Source organism: Ruditapes philippinarum, unplaced genomic scaffold (genome assembly GCF_026571515.1).
Source record: "Ruditapes philippinarum isolate M1 unplaced genomic scaffold, ASM2657151v2 ctg11711_1_1_1_1, whole genome shotgun sequence".
Classification (NCBI taxonomy): Eukaryota; Metazoa; Mollusca; class Bivalvia; order Venerida; family Veneridae; genus Ruditapes; species Ruditapes philippinarum.
Genome location: NW_026864017.1, coordinates 6,412 through 28,487, shown reverse-complemented (window position 1 = coordinate 28,487; position 22,076 = coordinate 6,412). Strand labels below are relative to the sequence as shown.

Sequence of the window (22,076 nt, the reverse complement as noted above, 5' to 3'; positions counted from 1 at the left end):
GGTGAACAGCTAGTGGAACCATTCGACCTATGAGCAGTAAAGCACCTGCATAATCATTTGATACATTATTGCATTTTTCCGACCTGAACAACATTTTGAAATAATTACTATAAAGTATTCAGTAAATAGAATTAATTGCTCCTCATCATTTGTCATTTCTTTCGCTAGGCCTGTCATGCGCTTAATTTGAAAAAATATTTTTGAATACTCAAACAAATTTCGGGCGTATAATGCACAGTCTTTGCGATGATCTTGGTGTTATATGTTTTGAAATAACGTAATTATTTAATTTTAAAAGCGATATATACTTGTTAAGGATGATGATTTTTAAAATACCGGTTAATTTATCCATCCATTCAATCATCTATCCATCTTTATTGAAGAACAACCTTTCGAGCATTTGTGCAGGTGTGCGTCATGGCAAGAAAACAATAGAAGAGATGTACAGGAGAAGTAAAAGTAATACAAAAATGAATTTGTTAGAAATTCATGGCACTGAATTTGACTTAACATGTTTTTAATACTTCTGTGAAGTGAAAAGTCGCTGGTGACACATCCAACAACACTATGCTGTACCATCTCTATCTTTTGTATATTTGACATTTTTCTTATCAAAAAACAGGTTTACATATAATCCCAAACAATTCCACTATTAAATCCATTACTTAAGATGTACTTGGCAGAAATGCAAAATATTACAGACGATATGCAAAGCGCAGTTTTGATCTTTATCGGTACAAGAAAAATTTGTACACTCAGACTCAAAAACCGAATCTGCAATATTCAGGATTTTTTTTGTGATTAATGCTTCCGAGGGATCACTTTGTTTCCAGATATTTGTTTGAATTTCAAAATGTCATGTCCGCTCTGCCTCTTTTAAACCGATAGAAAGACATTAATTTTGTGGCAGAAATATTACTTAAAAAGGAACAATATGCAGAACACAGATTTGAGATTCCTGGGGTCAGAATTGCCCAATCCCTGCGGGATAACTTGATTTAAATAGACTAATAATATAGGAAAGCACAAGTTTCACTGTGTGAAATTACAATGTCTGGAGCTAGACATTTGGCATGAAGTATTGCCCTATTGACATTTACAAAAACTGATATGAAGCTACCCCGTATTGTCCTAAGGGTCACTTGATTTATAGAGACATATAAAGGAAAAACAAATCTGAGACTTAGTGTGTGAAAATATAGTGTCCAGAGACTAGATATTTGGCATGTGGCATCACTTTGAGGAACACAAAATAACTGGAATTAATCATGTCCCGTTGGTCAATATTGACCCTGTCCTGGGTGTTAATTTGATAATAAAAATTATTAAAGCAAACTACTATTTTTTGGTGAACTACGATACCTAGAAGTTAAATATTTGAAATATAGCACCAAGATAGGGAGCAGCAAATAAGAAAAGGGTCTTGGTAGGCGACTGATTGACAACCAAATGAGCTATTTTATTGACGTGCCACCTACTGAAAAAAATCTGAAAATATATTGTAAATCATTACTTATTGGACCTCGTTGTGGCAAATCGTAACGAATCATTTCATAGATAAAGAAACCTGTTTTATTTCTCCATTACATTAATCAATGAAACTGCACCATCAAATCTAATTGCATTTGAATTCTTTGACAAGGTCATTAGAATTACATTAAGAATGGTATTTTTATGTTTTATTTTGTTTTATCATAGAACAGTAAAACAAACTTGTGCAGCAGCAAACTTTTATGCGACATACTAGTAAAACAATACGTACAAATGACAAACTAATATTAATGCATTTTATTCCTTGACTGCACGTCGCTATTACATCAAAAAAGTCTAATTACTGTCAATTGACATTCATATTTGTAACAACAGACTGTACCTGTAGATGAAGTTTTTTGTCCTTAACATTTTTAATCCACTGGCTGTTTGTTACGTTTTGGAATGCATTGATTTTATGTTACCATTCTTTTTAACCATTTTTACATATTTGCAGAATGTAAATCAAACCAATGACAAAAGATCAATTGATAGTTATCATCTTTATTAAGCGGAATATTAATACATTTAACATAATTCAACAATATATCTCACACGGGTCAATAAAATGAACTTTACAAGTGCATGTTATGTGTATAATCATCAACTTACATACATAAATTTGCATTCTATATTAAAATGATTATAAATTTTGCTACTATTGCTTAAAAATCCAAACTTTGCTGCCAAGTATACCATTATTGTGTTTCAAGGAAAAGAATTCCAACTCTAAAGCTTGTTTATTTGTATCTTAAAAAAACAACATAAGACAACCAGTGCCTAAGTAATCTTTAGATTGAATCAAAGTTTTTTCGTTCACGTTGATAATCTTTATTTATAGACATGCATTACAAAAACACTCAAACATACATTTTAATCCTGCATACGGTTTGGTTTAAAAATGTGACTTTTGCTTATATTGTATCGTTATTTTTCAGTTTATGCACCATGTGAGTTTTTGTTAATTACGTTGCGGTTATTAAATGATTTAATGAATGGTAACACTTTGTCATTTTTGTCACGTTAACAAACAAAACATGTTACGATAACGAAACAAGAAATATTTTGTTATTGAATTCAAATGAAAACTGTTACAGGAGCATAATATATACAGACAAAATATAAATGAAACAAAAATTCTAAAAATTAGAATTGCAGTTACATTTTTCTTTGACTTATTCTCCATGTCATATCTTCATCTTGTAGAATAAAAGAATGCAATTTTATATATCAATATACAAAATACAAAATGTTATTTAATTCCAGTTCGAAATGAAATCAAAATACAGAGTAAACTTCAATATATCCGAAATCTAATATCATAATTCTTTTTGAAAATTCCACGACCTCAAAACGGTTAATAAGTTTGACACAACAAATATAATTTGTATAAAATTGATATATATGATGATTCAGTATAATTTTGTCGATTCAACACAAATAGGTAGTTACCCTAATACAATCGCATATATCATTGCATGTCTGTTATTGGTTTGTCTTTGTTTTACACATTGTGTAGACTAACCGACTTGTAAACAAGAACAACATATTACTTTGTTGTTGTCGTTGTTTTTTCATTGTCAATTTCATAATTTTACACAACTTGTATAAATCTTCAAATTAAAGTTTCAAAAACACACTACATATCACTATAGATAAGAGCTAACAAACTGATAAACGTTACGTTTATGCCAATTATAAAGACAAAACATTCGAATTAATTCTAACATGAATGTTAACAATTGAAACGAAAGAAAAAAAAACGCTTCTAAGTCATTTGTAGTTAATATTTTATTGGAACCAAGAACATCAGCAAATAATAAATCGGACTGTGATTAGAGTTATTTAGGAATTTTAATTAACATCACTGCTCATCAAAATAGGTATAAATTACAGGAAAAAAAGATTGGTCACTTTCCAAACGTCACACATGAGAGTAAAATATGAGATAAATACATGTAAATGCAGAAAGAATGGTCAATTTTGAGTTGTAAGAACAATTTTATTCTAATCTAACGAAAGAAGAATGTCGCTTAGCATGAATAACAATGGAAAGTAATATATTAAAATCACTAATAAATTAAAAGTTAATTAACTTTGTGATTTTTATTATGTTTATCAGATCATAAGAAAATCAGTACATTTATTGTAACAATTACGGATTATATTTTCCAGAGAAAGAATTTCTGTAAAAGACACTTTGGGCAACGATGTTTGAAGAATATGACCATGTGTTCCATTTGACAAATACTTCGTCACCTTTTTTAGCCTGTACAATCGCCTGTGCCGATGAACAGTCATAACCTCTGTAATTATATCCATATGCTGTTGCGAAAACTTGTGTTCCTGCTACTATATCAAAATGAATGTTAATACTCGGGCAATAACACATCTGTGCGAAAAAGGTATATATTCCATCTTTCGGTGCAGTAAAGACACCAATGGTATTGTTATATGCTCTTCCTTCATTAATCAGAACGTCAGCAAAAATCATAGTTTGCCCTTTCGCTGGACTGCGGTCAGTTACATTGTAGGCATTAAAGGCAACACTTGCGTCATCAGCTGAAAGATGCACAGCTATTTCAAATGATTGTTGTAATTGTACTAATTGATTGATATAACGTTTATCTTACAATTATGTCAACATGCTTGTTTACTTTAAGAAATGACAAAAAACAAATATAATGTGAATAAAGTATATAACTCTTAAAGTGTCTACCAATAAGAAAAAGATATTTGGCTTAAATTTGCGCAAAGTTAAAAACAGAGAAATATTCAGCATGTTCAATCAAATGTTCAATTTGAATGAAAATAATAAATTAAATATGTTCAAATATGACACATGATTAATGTATGTGATAAGAGATAATGCTCATGAGTTGAAACAAGAAGTAACTTACGACAGTCAGTATTGTTGCAGGTGTCTTGTTGCACAGGATCACCAACACACGATCTTCCATGTATTCCTGGTTTTGGATTTGTGCATGACCTTGACCTGATTCTTACTCCCCCTCCACAAGAAACGCTACAGCTGTTCCATGTGTTCCATATTGACCAACCTCCGTTAGGGTCTATAATAGAAATACACATTAATATGTATCAATTATTTTATAGTCTTTAAGATGTTTTCACACATTAGTAACCATTCCTGCATGATAAACAATTCCTTATGATGGAACACAACTTCTTTTAAATACTGCTTACTGCAAATAGTACGTAAAAGATATCACCAATCAAATACATCCTTGACTTTCCCCTTATTTACAATGCACAAGTAGATATGAATATTATGATTACTGTTTGTAATATTTTCATATCAATCCTATTGCATATACCTGACGAAACCATATGCATACTTACACACAAATTAGCCATTTCTTACAAATGCATTAATGTATCTACAATATATCACTTTCATGTGTTCTACGATTCCTCCTTCCTGGTGCTAATATGATGAAAGACAAATAATTAATCAATTAAAAAGAATAAAAGTATCAAGAAGAGTGAATGAAGAAAAAAGTAGTTCAAACATAAATTTATATATACACACATGTTGTCGTAAAACGTGAACATATAACGGAAGAGTTTAATATTTTGACATTAATTTAAGCTTTAATCTAGTCGTAATAGATAACCACACAAAAGGCAATATTTGACTTTTATAGAGTCAAACCGACAATGGTGTTGACTGACTGCATTTTCGCCTTACATATGCATACAAATATGTGTATATGGATGTACTTGTATAAGGAGCGCAAATGTTCTCAGATACAGCTTAGATAATATTTTTCATACTGAACATTTTAAACGTTTATTATCATTGGATTATTGTGACGTTAATATAGTTTTCTTTTAATAACAAGGAAGTTTGCTGTATGATAAATTCGTTACAGATATTTCTGACAGGTTGAATGACCGAAATATAAACGGTTGTTTGCAATATTACATAATAGTGCATAATATTTTAAAGCAACTGTTTAGATATGGCCATTTTACCTGTTAAAATAATTCTAACTAATAATCTAAAAGGAATTCTCGTCACATTATGGCTAATTTAGGTATTAGTTAAGGACATATTGATATTTGTATTGCCTATTTTGTGCAATGTAGTGATTTGACTGAAATTGTGATGTTTCGATAGAAGCCAAAATATTGCTAAAGCTCATGAAAGGAGAGCCTCGTTTTCGAATTACAACCCCCAAAAACCTCAGATAGCAGTTGCACAAAAATAGGCAGCAAAAGGGGAAAGGAGTGGTAAAGTATTGATTAAGTCAAATTATAAACGAAAGAATTTGTATGCAGATGGAGTGTAATAAAAATTAGAACGGTTGGAGGGATAACCGTTTATAATGAAATGGATAAAATGTCGACTAGTTAAGATAAATGAGAAAGCCATCAAGAGTATTTATCGGTGTTTAACGTACTTTATCCCTACGAGTTACACATTATTTACATGAGATCAAAACATTTGTTCATCTTCCAATGAGCATATTCAATTTAAAGTAATTCTTATTTCTTTTTAATCATTTTTATCCTGTATCATCCGATACTATATATGTTAATGACCTTTTAAGCTTTAGAGGTGTCAGTGTGACTTAAAACCAAACTGAGAAATCCGATTCTTAGCTTCTGGTGACTTTATATGCTATTATGGTTGATTGTCAGAGAGCGAGAGAGGGAGAGAGAGGGAGAGATAGATAGAGAGAATTTAGGATAAATACATGCTGACCTGCATGACGTCTATCTAAGACCATTGATCTGTCACCACAATAATTAGTATGGAATTTGCTTTTTAACATCATCCTAATGTCATAAAATTACCATAGAAATACGGTATGCCAATGAAATCGCAAATTATTTAAGTAATCATGTACAAAACACAAATAATGACGTTATATACGTACTTTTATCTACATGCAATTAATAACAAAAGGGATGTTTAAACATTATGTTTATTATCAAGATGTACATACCATCACATGGTTTTTGCTTGCATAGTTTGACATCCATGGATTCACCAAAGCAATGGTTGCCATGTCGTAGAGGAGACGGGTTAGTACATTTTCGGTGTCTCTTCTGTATACCTATATCGCAGGTTACGGGGCACGACTCCCAACTTGACCATCCCTCCCAACCTCCATGAACTGAAATGGGATCATTTTAACGTTTTACAAGAACAAAGTATGCAGCAGACAACGTATGAGCCGCGTCACGACAAAACCAATCCGCGCAGTCTGATCAGGAACCATTCTGTTCGCTATAAGTTTCTCTACTTGTTATAGGGTTTGTAGGCGAACAGAAGGATCCTGATCAGACTGCGCGGATGCGCAGGCTGGTCTGGATCCATGCTGGTCGCAAACCCATTATGTTGGTTTTGTCGTGACGCGGCTCACATATTTTTTAAATTTCTTGCTAATACCACATTGTACGCTCACATTTGTGCTGCTCAGACCAAACATAAATATATAAATGGAACTATATCAATTATACAAAAAAATTACGACTGTTACCTGGAAATTTGTAGAAGCAAGGCATCATTTTGCTAGTGCAAGACATTATATTTCTAATTGAAATGTATGTATATTTCTCATTATGTATGTTTTTCTGAATTAATTGCATAATGTTTAAATCAATAAATCATCATTTGTTGGGTGTATTTAATTTCATATTCACAAAATTTTCTCAATGTGGTCAAAACTTGAAATACAAATAATCAGTTAACTGATATTGTTTACCTGAACATAAAAGCCATAAAGTTTTTACCTGGACACAGCGGTCCAGTACAAGGTTTAGTGTCCGAGCTGCTCCCTTTACAATCTAGCCCTTGATATGCGGGTGCAGGGTTTGTGCATGTTCGAATGCGTGTGTGTTTTCCATCACCGCATGTAACGTCACATGATGACCACGACGACCAAACTGCCCAGTTTCCATCAACTTGAATAATTGTAACAAGCGTGTAAATGAGTCACAAAAACGATCGCACTTTGTTTGAAGTACATGTACATTGTCTCTTTATTTATCAAATCGGACGCATACTGGTGACGTGTGTAATTTATAACAATTACAATAAATTTATACATTATATAGTAAAGGCTATGCCTTTAAAGATATATTAGTATTTATATAAATATGGATAAGGCATAAAAATAATTACCTAGATCACACAGTTTGCAGAATTTACGACAAATTAGCTTAGCTCTATGAATCTCTTCACATATGTTGAAGGCCTCGTTCCAGAATGGACAATTATCTTCAATGTCACTGCAAGGGGGCGCTTATTTGACGACCAAGTAAAAAGGTAAGTTAGTAAGTATGCAAACAGGTATATAAAATACAGAAATAGACCATTTTAAGAGAACAATTTGTAAATTTAAATCTAAGCCATGTAGATTTGATGCCCTTTTTAATCTTAATTTTGTGTACAAGTCAGGATATTGTACTACCGACAGTATTACATTTTTATTTAATAAAAAATGAAAGTTACATATAAAAAAAGAATTGAATTAGAAACGTTTGTTGCTGTTTACTTTCAGTTTAAATGATGTACAGATTCAACTTACGTGTTTTGTATTTGCACAAGTCATTGTTACACCGACCAACACCGCAACATTCGTAACATTCCTGTATTTGTTGACCGTTGCTCAACTTTGACACGTTATTGTACACTGGTATGTTACCGCAATTCTGTAATGAAATGCATAATTAATAACAATTTGCCATATACCAAAAGTAATATTAACACGCAAGTTCTTTGCTCTATTGCTCCCATTACTAGTTCTAAGGCAACGATGTCTTAAATTCAAAGGACACTTCCATACGAAAGATGCAATTGAAGTCTTGTCTTTAAGGTAAGACCTTAATGCAGAATGATGATCAGTTACACAGAAATTTCTTGGCATTAAAATAAAACGTTTGTAACTGATATATATATAACAAACTGATATTTATTCTTGTTGTTAGTAACGAATTGTTGTAGGGCTTTTGAGCTTTAAACATTCAATGACAAAACATGATAATTACTCTCATTACTTAATAACGGTTTTCGGTAGAGTTTTCTACCAACACCATTGCCCATGTTTCTCACAATCAACTTCCATTTATCCGACCACTACATCATAGCATACCTTTCATTTTTGTAACTACTCATTATATTTCTTTCTTTGAATTACTTAAGATATCAAAAAGAACTGATGTACAAATTTCAATGGTACCTCATTTCGTGTACATCCCATTGTGAATGAAACAGAATCTCCTTTCTTCTCTAAGCGTGTGAAACACGTCTGTAAGAAACAAAAACATTTAACATTCATTTGAAGGCAACTCTGCTAGAACCTCCTATCACTTGGCTTGAAGTTGTCTTCCTCGATTTGACATCGGTTTTTAAAGAGCTAACTCTTTTTATCAAATTCAACGATAATATTACACACGGTTGAAGGAATTTTAAGATAATTCTTAATTGCTTGCATTGAAAATAAAATTAATATTGAACGAAACTCAGAGGAAAACAATGGAATAACTAGTCTACTTGCTACTAATCATGATCTGACGAGCCATGATGTCACACTTATGTTAAACAAAGGTTATTTGAGTGTAACTATTTTTGGAATGGCGTAGCACGTTCCTTGCTTTTAATACACGTGATATCCAAACTATACATGATTCGTTAATCAATATTGTACATATTGAAAAATATGTATGTATTTATCCTTTGAAATAATAGAAGAATATTGTGTGACATTAATAAAGATAACGCATATTCTTGGTAATGAAGTCATGTTATTGATGTATAGTCTCAAACTCCTCACAGTGATTACCTTCCTTGGCAGAGCCGAAGAATTAAGGGGAGATCACTGCGTGAGATTGGTATAGTCTAAGTAACGTTTGGAATGACGTGTTTGTATCATGACAAGCTCTTCGCACCGGTCACGTCACGCTTGTATTTGTGTGTAATTCTGATCAGGGGAAGTAAAGCTGCAGGTACTTTGTGAATGTCTGTGTTTTTGTGGGTTTTTTTTTTTGCTTTATAACTTCCCGGTCGAGTCCGTCAAACTTCATTGTTCGCCGGGACAAGAGCGATATTTGCTACTCGCCTTTCCGCTTACAAGTATTATCTGATAACGCCAACACGATACCATTTTAACTTAATTTATGTGTCCCACGAACGAATTACAAATAATTACCGTTTTATAGTTGTAAGTGTAAAGTACCCATGAATAAGTTATTTAAAAACATACCTCTCCACTTTCGCATGTTTTAACAGTTTTACAATGGTCCATACTTTCAACGTTGCTACACGAATAACAAAACAGGGAAGCTGTAAAATATAATTGCATCATTTTAAATAAATTGGATCATTTTAAATATAAACATTTAAAATTGAATCAAGTATCATGTTATTACACAAATAATATCATTTAGATATATTCTTTTATTAACGAGTCCGCTTTTGTTTAAGTATTTATTATAAAAAGCAAGAATTTGGGATATTTTAACTTTTTGTACCCTTTATTTAATTTAATTTTTTTTATATTATTTGAGGCAATTGATTTAAATCTTGTTTTCTTTTTTCTTATCATTTAAGATAATGCAATTCAAAGAAGATATTGAATGAGTATAGGTTTAATACATTTTGAATAAAATTATTTCATGCGAGCCTCTTGGGAACATTTTATTTTTTTCAACGAGTTCAATAAATAAAGTAATGAAGCAACACGAATAATATATTCTGTTTAGAACTGTTTTCAAAAAAAAAAACTATTATTTCATTGATGCGCTGACATTTAGCGCGCTTTTACGCTACGTTTGTATAACGCAAATAATACCACATCAAAATATAAGCACAGGGGTATTTGTTTGCATTACTAACATTTGTTAGTAAACAGGCAACAATAAACGAAATAAACTGTAGTTTGGATTATTTTACGATTAAGAAACACTAATTAAATAATTGTACAAACCGACATTTCCAGGGACAGCAACCAATAGAAGAAGCATTAATCCTAAAAAAAGAGAATTTAATACTATTATCATTTATAATGATATTCATATGTTGGATAAATGAATGTTATTAGATGTAATTTTATGTTACTGGAAATAAGTTCTTATATTTAATACATGTAGATAAAAGGTACATTTGATAATTTCATTATGAAAAGATATATAATTTAATAAAATTTCACAATTTCCTTTTAAGAGAGTGTTTGTCTATGTGGTGACTCACATTTATTTACAACCACACAAACACTAACATACATAAAGACAAATGACACAATAAGAAAATATATATGATTACTAAGGTTAACAAACAAACTTTTAATGAACCACGAGGATATATTCACTTATTATGAGTAAGTTAACATCATAACTTTGGTTTAATGATTAACAAAAGTATTTCATACAAAAGAATATTTATTTTGATGTTTTGAAGCTTAATCTCTTTACCTGCTTGGAGATATGAACAGCAATACAAAGCCAGGTCAGTATGCAAGTCCTTGCAGTCAGATCAGACATTTTACTGATGGTAGTATTATATTTCTATTTTGATTTTTCAATACAAAAAACTTCAATAAATTGTGTACTGTATAAAATGTTTATCCGGAAGAAAGTCGTGAAATCAGAAATTAAGATTGTAGTCTTTTAAAGATTACCTTTGTAAAGCATCATTGTGGTAAGTCCCTCACATCAATGTCGGAATGTGGAAAAATAACAAATGTATTATCCTGAATGTTGGAGTATACTGCTTGAAATAAGTATTTTTGAATGTTAATGTTCATCATTATTTGGACTGCACATTATAATCAGTTAGCACTCATCTTTCAAAGAATAACTAGTTCAAATGAATACAAGATCACCGTCGATAACTAAGGCAATTAGAAAACTATGCAATGCTTAATTCATTAAAGAATTAAAAATATAGCCATAACTGTTTCTTTGAAATAAAAGATTTGCTCTTTGATATTCTTATTTTAAAATTATATCAAATCACTTAAAAAATTGTTTTTATCGATTGATTTTTACGCCGATTTTAGCAATTTGTTGTCACATCTCGGTTGTCGATAAACCTAACCGGCTTTTCTGGGTACATTTTATTAAATTTAATCTTCTTTGAAAGTAACCATTTATTAATGTCACATAATTATTGCACCACATAATTTCAATTCAGCGGTGAAGCCAAATGCCAATAATAAATATCTATTTCAACATATCTCTTTTTTCTATAATTGTTAAAATTATTGAAGGCATGTTTGCTATATCAAGAATCGAGATATGGCAACAGTGTTGAGTGACATTTTTTATTATCTTTTTTGTATCATGTAAATAATGTAATTAGGAAAAGATGAAAAAGAACTTAAACTCTTACCTCGTGAAGGATCGAAAAGCCTTTGACCCTCGTACCCTGCGCAAGTTTTTTATGGACAATTCAAAGAGGAAGAAAAAATAGTAGTAGCTCCAGTGACCAATCGAATGCTAGGATGTTATACTCGTATGTATCCGTCGACGTTCTGAAGACAAAAAAATGTAACCGATACGATAAAACAGTCTAGCGTTCATAACCTCCAATTGTTAAATTAATCATATTTGTTAAGTTTTACTTCTTTAGTATAAAGCTTTTCAAATTGTGAACATGCGTAAGCTGTACGCAGATTAACTTTAAGGAAGAGCACTCCTAATGGGCACTATAACAAAGGACAGATATATGCCTTTCAGGGCCACCTGTATGCAAAATTCAAATAGAATTTACCGTGTTATTTATGAGTTATGGACATTTTTTCTGAACTAAAATTACTATAAGAAATGAGGAATGTTTTCCTATTGCTCATTGTTAAAAAACAAAAAGTAACATTAAGGTAACAAATTACACGTGCATTATGATTGTTTCTAAACAAACTGTAAGTGTTACCTACCAAACCAATTTTAAACACTTATTTCACCATTTGACCATTCCCCTATATACAAAGCCTTATTCAAAATATCCCTAAAATTTACCAAAATCAGGGGCTGTTTTAAGAGTTTGCCTAAATTTTCTTAAAAATATATTGGTTGATCTTGCAAAATATAACATACTTTTACTGTGTATTTTTTATTTTATTAAACTTTGAAAATATCTGGTATCATATTTGCAATTAAATGTTGGTATCATTCAGCAAAAAGATATCTACAATAATCATATATTCAAAATCAAACACTTTGTTTCTTCCATAAGGAAACTGAGAGATACATGAATAATGTTAAAAAGAAAAAAAAAGAAAAAAAGTTGCCCTTCTGGGGTTTGAACCCACACCCCTCAGTTTCAATGCAATTGACAAGTGATTCTTGCCTATTTGAATACTCTTCTAAGTTGAGAGGTCATACATTAGGAGTGGTCTACCTTAATATCTTAATATTTATTGTTTGCAGATAATGTGTTTTAAACAAAGTTTTAAATCACAATTTGGTAAACAAGAGAAAAATGAGAAATAAAATTAACAATATTCTGGCTTTATCCTTACGGCATAACAAATCTTTTAAGAAAAGTGCGTTTTCTTTTTTATTTTCTTTTTTTATTTTTTTTTTAAGTTTTTTAATTGGATTTTAAGCACAAAAGTAACCTAGTAACATCAAGTATTGTAGTCTCCAAAGAAAGGACTGTCTTTTATCTCGTGAACTATATGATCTTTTACATGTTTTAAATATCTTTTTTTCGGGTGTTGCGTGAGTAAAATTCAGAAACAAAAACATCTTTGTCTATGATCTATCTTTGTTCTATTACCGTGCTGACAGTCAATACAATTCACAAATACAGGTAACATTCCATCACGAAGGGTAAAGATTGTAACTCCAATCGTAGCTGGACCGAAATTTAACTTCCCTAGGCTGAATACCACCAGGTCAGTTGATTTTTAAAAAAAACTTAAGGAAATTATGTCAAGAGTACACGAAATGTAAAAAAAAACAATTCATGCTTTTACTTACAATTTGAATGAATAAACATTCAATCCCGTAATTATTCTTCCTTTTTTCATGTTTTGATTGCTGCTGCTAAAATTATGAAAACTGCTTCATTGTCATTTATTTGGGTTAGGGGAGACTTAATCCAACCGAATCTTCGGTGCTCGCTTTTTATACTTGTTTTCCTCGCTTTTGGGAGACATCTTTTCTGCTCCATATTTTAATGTAGTCTCGCACTTAATCTTTTTGTCGCTGATCTAGTAGATCATTGATTCTTTACTTATTGAACATATTATAGCAAACACTTCCCATTTGATATTTTTGATTCACATTACTAGTATGTTGTGGTCATGGTTTAAAGTTTTGTTCAAATCGTCATACTTACTAAAAACAAAGATAAACACAATAAAATATTATCCTTTTGTACCAGAATACATATATTACTTAAAAAATGCCTTAACCCAATTTTAGGGGTTGTTGCTTCATTTTTCAATGACCAAAAAGGACAGTCATTTAATTAAAAATAAGGCAGTTGTTTTTGGTTTTTTATGTAACTATCTGCATTTGACACTTCACTGTTTGATTTATTACATAAAATTTAATATCGCTGTTTCCTACAAGGATGCCGGGAAAACTCGCCAATTTATGCAAAATTAGTTCGTATTATTACTTAATGTTTTCCTTTGATTATATTCATACTGTCACACATTCAAGCAAGATATCACACAATATTTCATAAACTAGTACGCTTTATATCATGTGTAGATCTATATATCATAAGTTTCGCTTTAAATGCTACATCATATGCTTTAAGCTAGGCGATATATCACTTTTACGCCATTATCCCACAAGATTTGTTATAAATGCTATATCACAAGGAATGCTTCATATCATTTATCAGACCATAAATCACTAGGTTATGTTTAAATGCTATATCATAAGGAAATCTTAATATCACTTATTAAACTATATATCATTAGATTTGTTATAAATGCTATATCACAAGGAATGCTTCATATCATTTGTCAGACCATAAATCACTAGGTTATGTTTAAATGCTATATCATAAGGAAATCTTAAGGTATTAGCACCCTAATGCATTACCTCCGCTTTGAAGAGTATTCAAATAGGCTAGAATTACTGTTAACTACATTGAAAATGAGGGCCATGGGTTCAATCCCCAGAAGGGTCAACTTTTTTTTTCTTTCTTTTTTTTCTTTTAACATTATTTATGTATCTCTCATGTCCCATGTGGAAAGAAAATAGTGTTTAATTTTAAATTTTGAATTTATATTGGTATTTATTGGCTAAATTATGCTAAATTTAGTAATAAATATGGTACCTGATATTTTCAAAGTGTAATATAATCAAAACTAGACGGTAAAAGTATTTCATATTTTGCAAGATCAACCAATATACTTTTTTAAAAATTTAGGGAAACTTTGAAAGCAGGCACTCATTTGGGTAAATTTTAAGATTTTTTTTTAATTAGGCTCCCTAAGTAGAAAAATGGTCAGACACATGGTAAAAATGGGTGGGGTAGGGTAACTTTTTTATACAGATTTCATTAATTTTAAGTAGAAACCATAATTTTGCTTATGTGGATTGTTAGCTGAATGGTACTATTTGTTTCTTACCAAAAATTCATGGGAAAACATTTTTCATTAGAATGTTATTGCAGATTTTTTACAGGTTCCTCATTTCTAAAAAAGGGCCCTCATAACATCCTAGCTTGAGTTCAGAAAAGTGGCCATAACTTGATTTCCGTACGGTAAACTTTGTTTTAATTTTGCATACAAGTGTACTTTAAGGTATACATCTGACCTATGATGTCAATTCTTTAGTTCCTGATAGTGCCCATTAGGGTCCTAATACCTTAATATCACTTATTAAACTATATATCATTAGATTGGTTATAAATGCTATATCACAAGGAATGCTTCATATCATTTGTCAGACCATAAATCACTATGTTATGTTTAAATGCTATATTATAAGGAAATCTTAATATTACTTATTAAACTATATATCATTAGATTGGTTATAAATGCTTTATCATAAGGAATGGTTTACATTACGTTATTTTTCCCCTTACACCCTTTGTGTCTTTTCCAAAATTTTAGTTCAGTGCTTTTAGGGTGCCCTACTTGCGTGACTGGATTGTGTCGAGGGCTGCGTTCTGTGAACGTTGCCTGGCCTTGTTGATTGTTATAAATAGACTATTTTTGTACATCACTTATTAGGCTTTATATCATTAGATACGTTATAAATGATATATATCGCATGTAATGCTTTCTAACAATAATTAGGCTACATATATCGTCTTGGTTTGTTATAAATGCTTTATCATGAAATATGTCTTAAAAGATACATCAGGTGGTTGCCAGAAGGGGGATGCGCCCCCTTCTGTTTGAGGGGTTTGAAGGGGGCGGTAGTCCCCCTCATCGCCAAGAGAATTTTGGACTTGTGAGAGGCTAAAAATGACCCCAGGTCGATCATAAGGTAACGTGTAACCAACACTGAAAAGCATTTGACTCTATCTCAATCTCTTGAGAAGTTGCAGCACTTTGAAATAAATTTTGATGTAAAAAAAAGGCAAAATAGTGATTTTTGACAAGTTTGAGATGTCCCCTCGTTGCCATGGTAACAGGAAATTTAAGACTGAGCATGTCGTTAAAAAGGCAATTGTCCAGTCAACATTTGTGCCAAGTTTGATAAGTATTGAAGCATTTTTCATAGTTTCAGAGCAGTTTGAACTTGTAACAGGAGGCTTTTCAATGAAAACCGCCAATTTTTCACAATATGCTCATGGGGGGAAAGGGTTAAACTAATAATAAATAAAAAAAAAATATCATCAACTGATTCAAAACATGAGTATTTTGTTTCTTGATGAACAGCATGTCTGATTAAAAAAAATAATTCAAAATATTATAATATTTATCTTGATTAAATGCTGAACAGTATTTGCATCTTGCAATGGGGTTGCATTCTTTCAGTAATGGTTGCCGGTACAAGTCTCGGTCGGGCGGCAAATTGTTCAAACCCAGTGCACTCTCTAGTTTCAGATAAGAGTTCGTTTAAGAACATAAAGTAGAATAATTTCACTCCTTATCTGAATAAATGGTCTTATCTGTTTCTTTTTTGCGTTCATTTTCAATGATAAGGAAGGTTGACCTCATATTGATATTAAACATTTAATATTTAACTTGGTGCCATCAGGAAAAAATGAAAATTACGATATTGTGTGTATTCCTTCTAACGATTGTCGGTATGTTGACAATATTTGTTTTTTTTTATATTTATGATACTTTACGCGCTTCTCCGTACATTATTTCAGGAATGGGCGAGCATCTACCTAAAACCACTTAGTATTCGTAACATGGCTGGGATAGCTACCTCTCGTTGTGAAATAACATACATAATTAGGTCAGAAGCCACAGCGATGATTGGCAAGTGATTAGATGACTGTAACTTTTAACTAATTGATGGACGAAAAAGAAGAACTTCTATTAAACATGAAATATTATTACATTTGTACATTTATAATGAACGATACTTTTTTCTTCCTCTTTCTTTCTTTTTATCGGGCCCCCAAAGATATGAGTGTCTTGGTAGTGTTTTGCTACCTTTATGACACGTTACTGCATGGTCATTGGTACTTTTTCAGTTGTTAAGCTTTTAACATGCTCAAACTCCATTATTCAAGCACTATTGAACACATGTTTGGCATTTTTATAGAATTCAAAAAAAAAAAATATTGATTTCTGAGGCATAATGTGCCTTAAACATTAATTCAGAATGCAAAACTTATGTGGCTTATAAGTAGATATCTGAATCTCTCAATATCAAGTTTTGTCACCTTTATGGTCATTTTGATTGAATAACAAAATTACCAATGCATGTACATTTATATAAATATTTCTTTTTAAAATTTCAGGATGTGATGCATTCTTTTTTAACTGCAACCCTGCTTTGATTGATTGTTTTCAAGATCCGTGCATGAACGCCATGTGTCCAGCTTTTCCAACGGCCTCCTGCAAGTATAATTAACAAGCGCCTGTAGCATTAAATTTTTACTTTTTTCAGTCTGCGTATTTCTTTTGATGAAGTCCCAAAAATAGTATCAATAAAAATTCAATGATATGCTAAAATATTCTATTATATATAGTAATACGTTTTACACAACACGCCTCCAGATGAGCATAAATATTTCGATTAAATCAAACCTTAGAAAAATGTGCTAAGAGTTTAGGAAATGTATAAAGATTAAAAATTCTAGTAAAATTTTACATGTTATGTGCGATTAATGACCGAATTTTTCAGTATTTATAATTATATTTCTAATGCGTTACTAACGCCGTAAGGACTATTTTTGCATATTTGACCCCTTTAATGTAATAAACATAGGTTGTAAGTGTCATTGATAATGTGTTAATAGCATTCTTTTGGTAGTTTTACAATATTAAACTGTTAAACACATTTTTCAAATTTTCATGAAAATTAGCATGATAATGGAGGATAATTACAAAAGGAAGCGCTTTCAATGCTTTGCATATTCTCAGTAGAGCATTGTGAAATAATGGCGGGAAAACTTTCAGTAGCGCTTCCAATGCGTGTGCATATTATCTGCCAAACATTGTAAAAATACAAATAATGATAAAAAAAACACTACGCAATGAACATTTATCATGCTATTATTTGATATATTTCAAAGTAAAGAGAGAAAATTCCGCTCATCGCTGTGGGTCCAATCCTGCAAGGGACTTTAGATTCTTACATCTGGTGAATCTTTCCAGATTAGCTTACGGAACGTCGTTGGTTCTACTCAGATACCCGTTTGTGTCTGAAATAATGCATGAAAGGTAACCGAGGTCTTCTATCACAGTTAAGCTGAAAGTCGCCAGTCGCCATGTTGGTGCGACGCCAAACCAAACAAAGAAAATAAATGGAAAGAAAATTAATTAACCTTAGACCTATTGTCGTAAAGCCAAATTGTGACCGGAAAACAGATGTGCTTTGAACGGGTTGATATAAAATGTTATTTGTTTTACACAGGACTGGATGTAGCTGCGAAGCAGAATGGTACGTTAACATCAATCAAAGAGTTACTGACGCATGTTTTCATAGGGGATAAGAAGGGATAACACATGTTAAAATTATGCACATAAAAATATATTGAATAGTTAGTTAGTTTTTGTTGTGTTTTTTTTTTCTAAATCCGATTGTTTCATTAAAAAGGAAGAAAACTTAAAACGTTAAATAATTTGAGTTTTAAATGGATTGTTAAAGAATTGTATAATTTTTGTCCTAAAGAAATCTCCTGCTCGGTAAACTTAAACAATGTGCTGACCAAAAGTCCACACATTGGACATTTGCATCAGTGCGTAACAACATGTTTACTGGATAAAGGTGATAAGCAGATGTAGGAGCACTTAAGAACAAGAGCTAATGGAAGAAATTTTTGCATGTGTTATTTAACATTTATTTAAATGGTGGCAGATTCGTACGGTGACAAGCCAATAAAGAAATATGAGCCGCGTCATGACAAAACCAACATAGTGCGTTTACGACCAGCATGGATCCAGACCAGCCTGCGCATCCGCGCAGTCTGATCAGGATCCATGCTGTTCGCTATCAGTTTCTCTACTTGTAACAGAGTTGGTAAGCGAACAGCATTGATCCTGATCAGACTGCGCGGGCTGGTCTGGATCCATGCTCGTTGCAAGCCCATTATGTTGGTTTTGTCATGGCGCGGCTCATATGTACATCACTTATCAGTCAACCGATGCACGATAAAGTAACAACAAGAAATCCTTTCCAACTCTCCAAAACATCTCCCACGACCCCCGCCCACTCCCATCCCCATGCATCGACGAAAAACATCTCTCACGTCCCTTGCGTCAACAAAAAAAACATCTCTCACGTCCCTTGCATCGACGTAAAAACATCTCTCACGTCCCTTGCATCGACGAAAAATATCTCTCACGTCCCTTGCACCGACAATAAAACATCTCTCACGCCCTCCTTGCATTGACGAAAAACATCTCTCACCCTCTTGCATCGACGAAAAAAAAATCTCTCACGTCCCTTGCACCGACAATAAAACATCTCTCACGCCCTCCTTGCATCGACGAAAATAAAACATCTCTCACGTCCCTTGCACCGACAATAAAACATCTCTCACGTCCCTTGCACTGACAATTAAACATCTCTCACGCCCCTTGCACCGACAATAAAACATCTCTCACGCCCTTGCACCAACAATAAAACATCTCTCACGTCCCTTACACAGACAATAAAACATCTCTCACGCCATCTTTGCATCGACGAAAAAACATCTCTCACGCCTCTTGCATCGACTAAAAACATATCTCACCGCCTTGCATCGACGAAAAACATCTTTCACGCCCCTTGCACCGCCAAGAAAATATCTCTCACGCCCTCCTTGCATCGACGAAAAAAACATCTCTCACGTCCCTTGCGCCGACAATTAAACATCTCTCACGCCCCTTGCAACGACAATAAAACATCTCTCACGCCCTTGCACCGACAATAAAACATCTCTCACGTCCCTTGCACCGACAATAAAACATCTCTCACGCCCTCTTTGCATCGACGAAAAAACATCTCTCACGCCTCTTGCATCGACTAAAAACATCTCTCATCGCCTTGCATCGACGAAAAAAACATCTCTCACGTCCCTTGCATCGACAAAACAACATTTCTCACGCCCTCCTTGCATCGACGAAAAACATCTCTCACGCCCTTCTTACATCGACGATAAAACATCTCGCGTCCCTTGCATAAACGAAAAAACATCTTGCATGCCCTTTGCATAGACGAAAACAATGTAATTAATGTAATTAATGTCAAATTGAAACACGTACATGTATTTAATCAATATATTTAATCAGTTTCAGTTAAATAATATCAAGACGGTGCTTTATTCCAGTTATATCGATGTGTTCTAGGGCGATACGTTGAATTAGCGCACAAGGTATCTGGCGACAATAAAGCTTGCCATGTCTTGTACATTGAAGATGGTTTCATATTCGTCTGAGAAACACGTTCTGTTTTCACAAACTCGCACGGATCTGGAGCCTCCTCGGTCCAGAACGAATTTCCGTTAATTCGTTCGAGATTTGCACCGAGTATTTTCCCTGCAATAATACCCGTGATAAAAGCGTCTTCAATGTGCAAATACGGCAAATGCTGGGCTATTTCAACTATTTTTGGCACCAAGTTCCCTGTTATTGTGTATGACGTTCCTTGTGCATAAGGCGGATATCTTCGCAAAGGGTACTCCGATTCATTTACACCCCATTTTCCAGTTTTTAACACTTTCAGGCCATAGTACGATGAGTGGATGAATCCAAAAACAGACCCTTTTGTTGATACGCGATAAGTTCTTAACTCTGCCAAAAGCAATTGTATATTAACAAATACGTCTTCATCTGCTTTTAGTACATATCTAACTCCTTGGCAATATGTGTTTACCCACTTAAGACCATATAAAACCTTAAGAGTAAGGTTGTAGTAGGAATCTATGAAATCCGCCTGCACAATATCGCTGTGTTTCCTCTGCTCTTTTCTGACGTCATAATCAACCGATTGGTTTGGACTCCTGCCAAGAAGGAACGCGATTTGTACCGGATGTTGCATTCCGAATCGCTGTAAGTCTGAAGGGGTGTAACGTGCAATTAATCCGTAAGTTGACCTTATCGCGGTACGAATATATCCGTTTGATGGAATTGATGGAATCAATACAATCAGTTCGGGCACTTCTGAACACACTGATTTATTTTCAATTAAAAACTTTGAGTTCAAAACCGTGAGTTTGCTTTTGGACATGTTATAGTAGCTCTGCATCTTTTTAATTTCCTCTTCGATGGCAGGAAGAGGTTCATCAATATCTATACTCCTGTCATATACGTGTGCTTTCCTTCTTTCTAACTTAAACAACATCTCTTCTTTTCTTCTCTCAAAGCGATCTTTCCGGTCGAATTCTAGTTCGCGTTCGAAATCATATTTACTGTTTAACCCCGTTTTAATTACTGGAATCGAATTATATGGTAGGTCTTCTTTCACTCCATTATGTTTATTTATAATCATACGGAGGCGGTCATTGATGCAATATTTCTTCAATTCATCTCGTACGTCATTCCGGCAAGCAAACGGAAGAGTTATTGAGACAATAACAATAAACGAAATTTTTATTATCAGCAATCTACAGCGAAATTTCTTCTTCATCATCTAAAACATTGTTAGTTTTTTTTCTTGGAGCATTCAATCAAAGTCGATATTACTCCTTTCTTTTTTATCCTTTAATTAAATCCTAGGCTGTTATTTCATTTCTGTTATTTCATGTGCTATTCTAACACTAAAAATGCTTACTTCACAAACTTGCACAATTTATATAGAAATACTATTACTTATTTTCTTCCTGACAGCAAAACTATTTTTATTCAACTTGAAAAAGTCCCTGTCCCGTTTATCCATTAAGGTATCCTTTTTCGAGTGTTTTTCTTTCTTTTTCTTTCTATTTTGCTTTTTATTCACGTTTGAAAAATAACACTAGCATTGCATATACAAAAGCACCTACATTATGTATACAGTTT

At 32.7% G+C, this 22,076-nt stretch overlaps 2 protein-coding genes and 1 long non-coding RNA gene across 3 annotated transcripts; 1 reads left to right on the top strand and 2 right to left on the bottom strand.

Moving 5' to 3' along the window:
- Positions 1 to 2,090: 2,090 nt before the first annotated feature.
- Positions 2,091 to 11,268, bottom strand: LOC132724112 (coadhesin-like). Its single transcript, XM_060708926.1, has 10 exons — positions 11,178 to 11,268; positions 10,488 to 10,529; positions 9,765 to 9,844; positions 8,742 to 8,810; positions 8,091 to 8,214; positions 7,685 to 7,804; positions 7,294 to 7,464; positions 6,504 to 6,674; positions 4,431 to 4,601; positions 2,091 to 4,092 (listed from the first exon to the last, which is right to left on the bottom strand). The coding sequence occupies exons 1-10, from the start codon at positions 11,191 to 11,193 to the stop codon at positions 3,686 to 3,688; spliced, it is 1,371 nt and encodes a 456-aa protein (XP_060564909.1). The 5' UTR covers positions 11,194 to 11,268; the 3' UTR covers positions 2,091 to 3,685.
- Positions 11,269 to 17,393: 6,125 nt separating this feature from the next.
- On the top strand, positions 17,394 to 18,649 carry LOC132724113 (uncharacterized). The gene is made up of 2 exons (XR_009624863.1): positions 17,394 to 17,498; positions 18,514 to 18,649. It is a non-coding gene; the product is annotated as an uncharacterized LOC132724113 (long non-coding RNA).
- Positions 18,650 to 19,340: 691 nt separating this feature from the next.
- LOC132724111 (beta-1,3-galactosyltransferase 5-like) lies at positions 19,341 to 21,728 on the bottom strand. The gene has a single exon (XM_060708925.1). The coding sequence runs from the start codon at positions 21,709 to 21,711 to the stop codon at positions 20,389 to 20,391; it is 1,323 nt and encodes a 440-aa protein (XP_060564908.1). The 5' UTR covers positions 21,712 to 21,728; the 3' UTR covers positions 19,341 to 20,388.
- Between the last annotated feature and the right edge of the window lie 348 nt (positions 21,729 to 22,076).

Coding starts and splice junctions, on each gene's coding strand:
- LOC132724112 (XM_060708926.1), bottom strand. Junction 8,811..9,764: donor AAACATGCGAAAGTGGAGAG/GTATGTTTTTAA, acceptor TGTTTCTTACAG/ACGTGTTTCACACGCTTAGA. Junction 8,215..8,741: donor TGGGATGTACACGAAATGAG/GTACCATTGAAA, acceptor ATTTCATTACAG/AATTGCGGTAACATACCAGT.
- LOC132724111 (XM_060708925.1), bottom strand. CDS start 21,711: ATGATGAAGAAGAAATTTCGCTGTAGATTGCTGATAATAAAAATTTCG.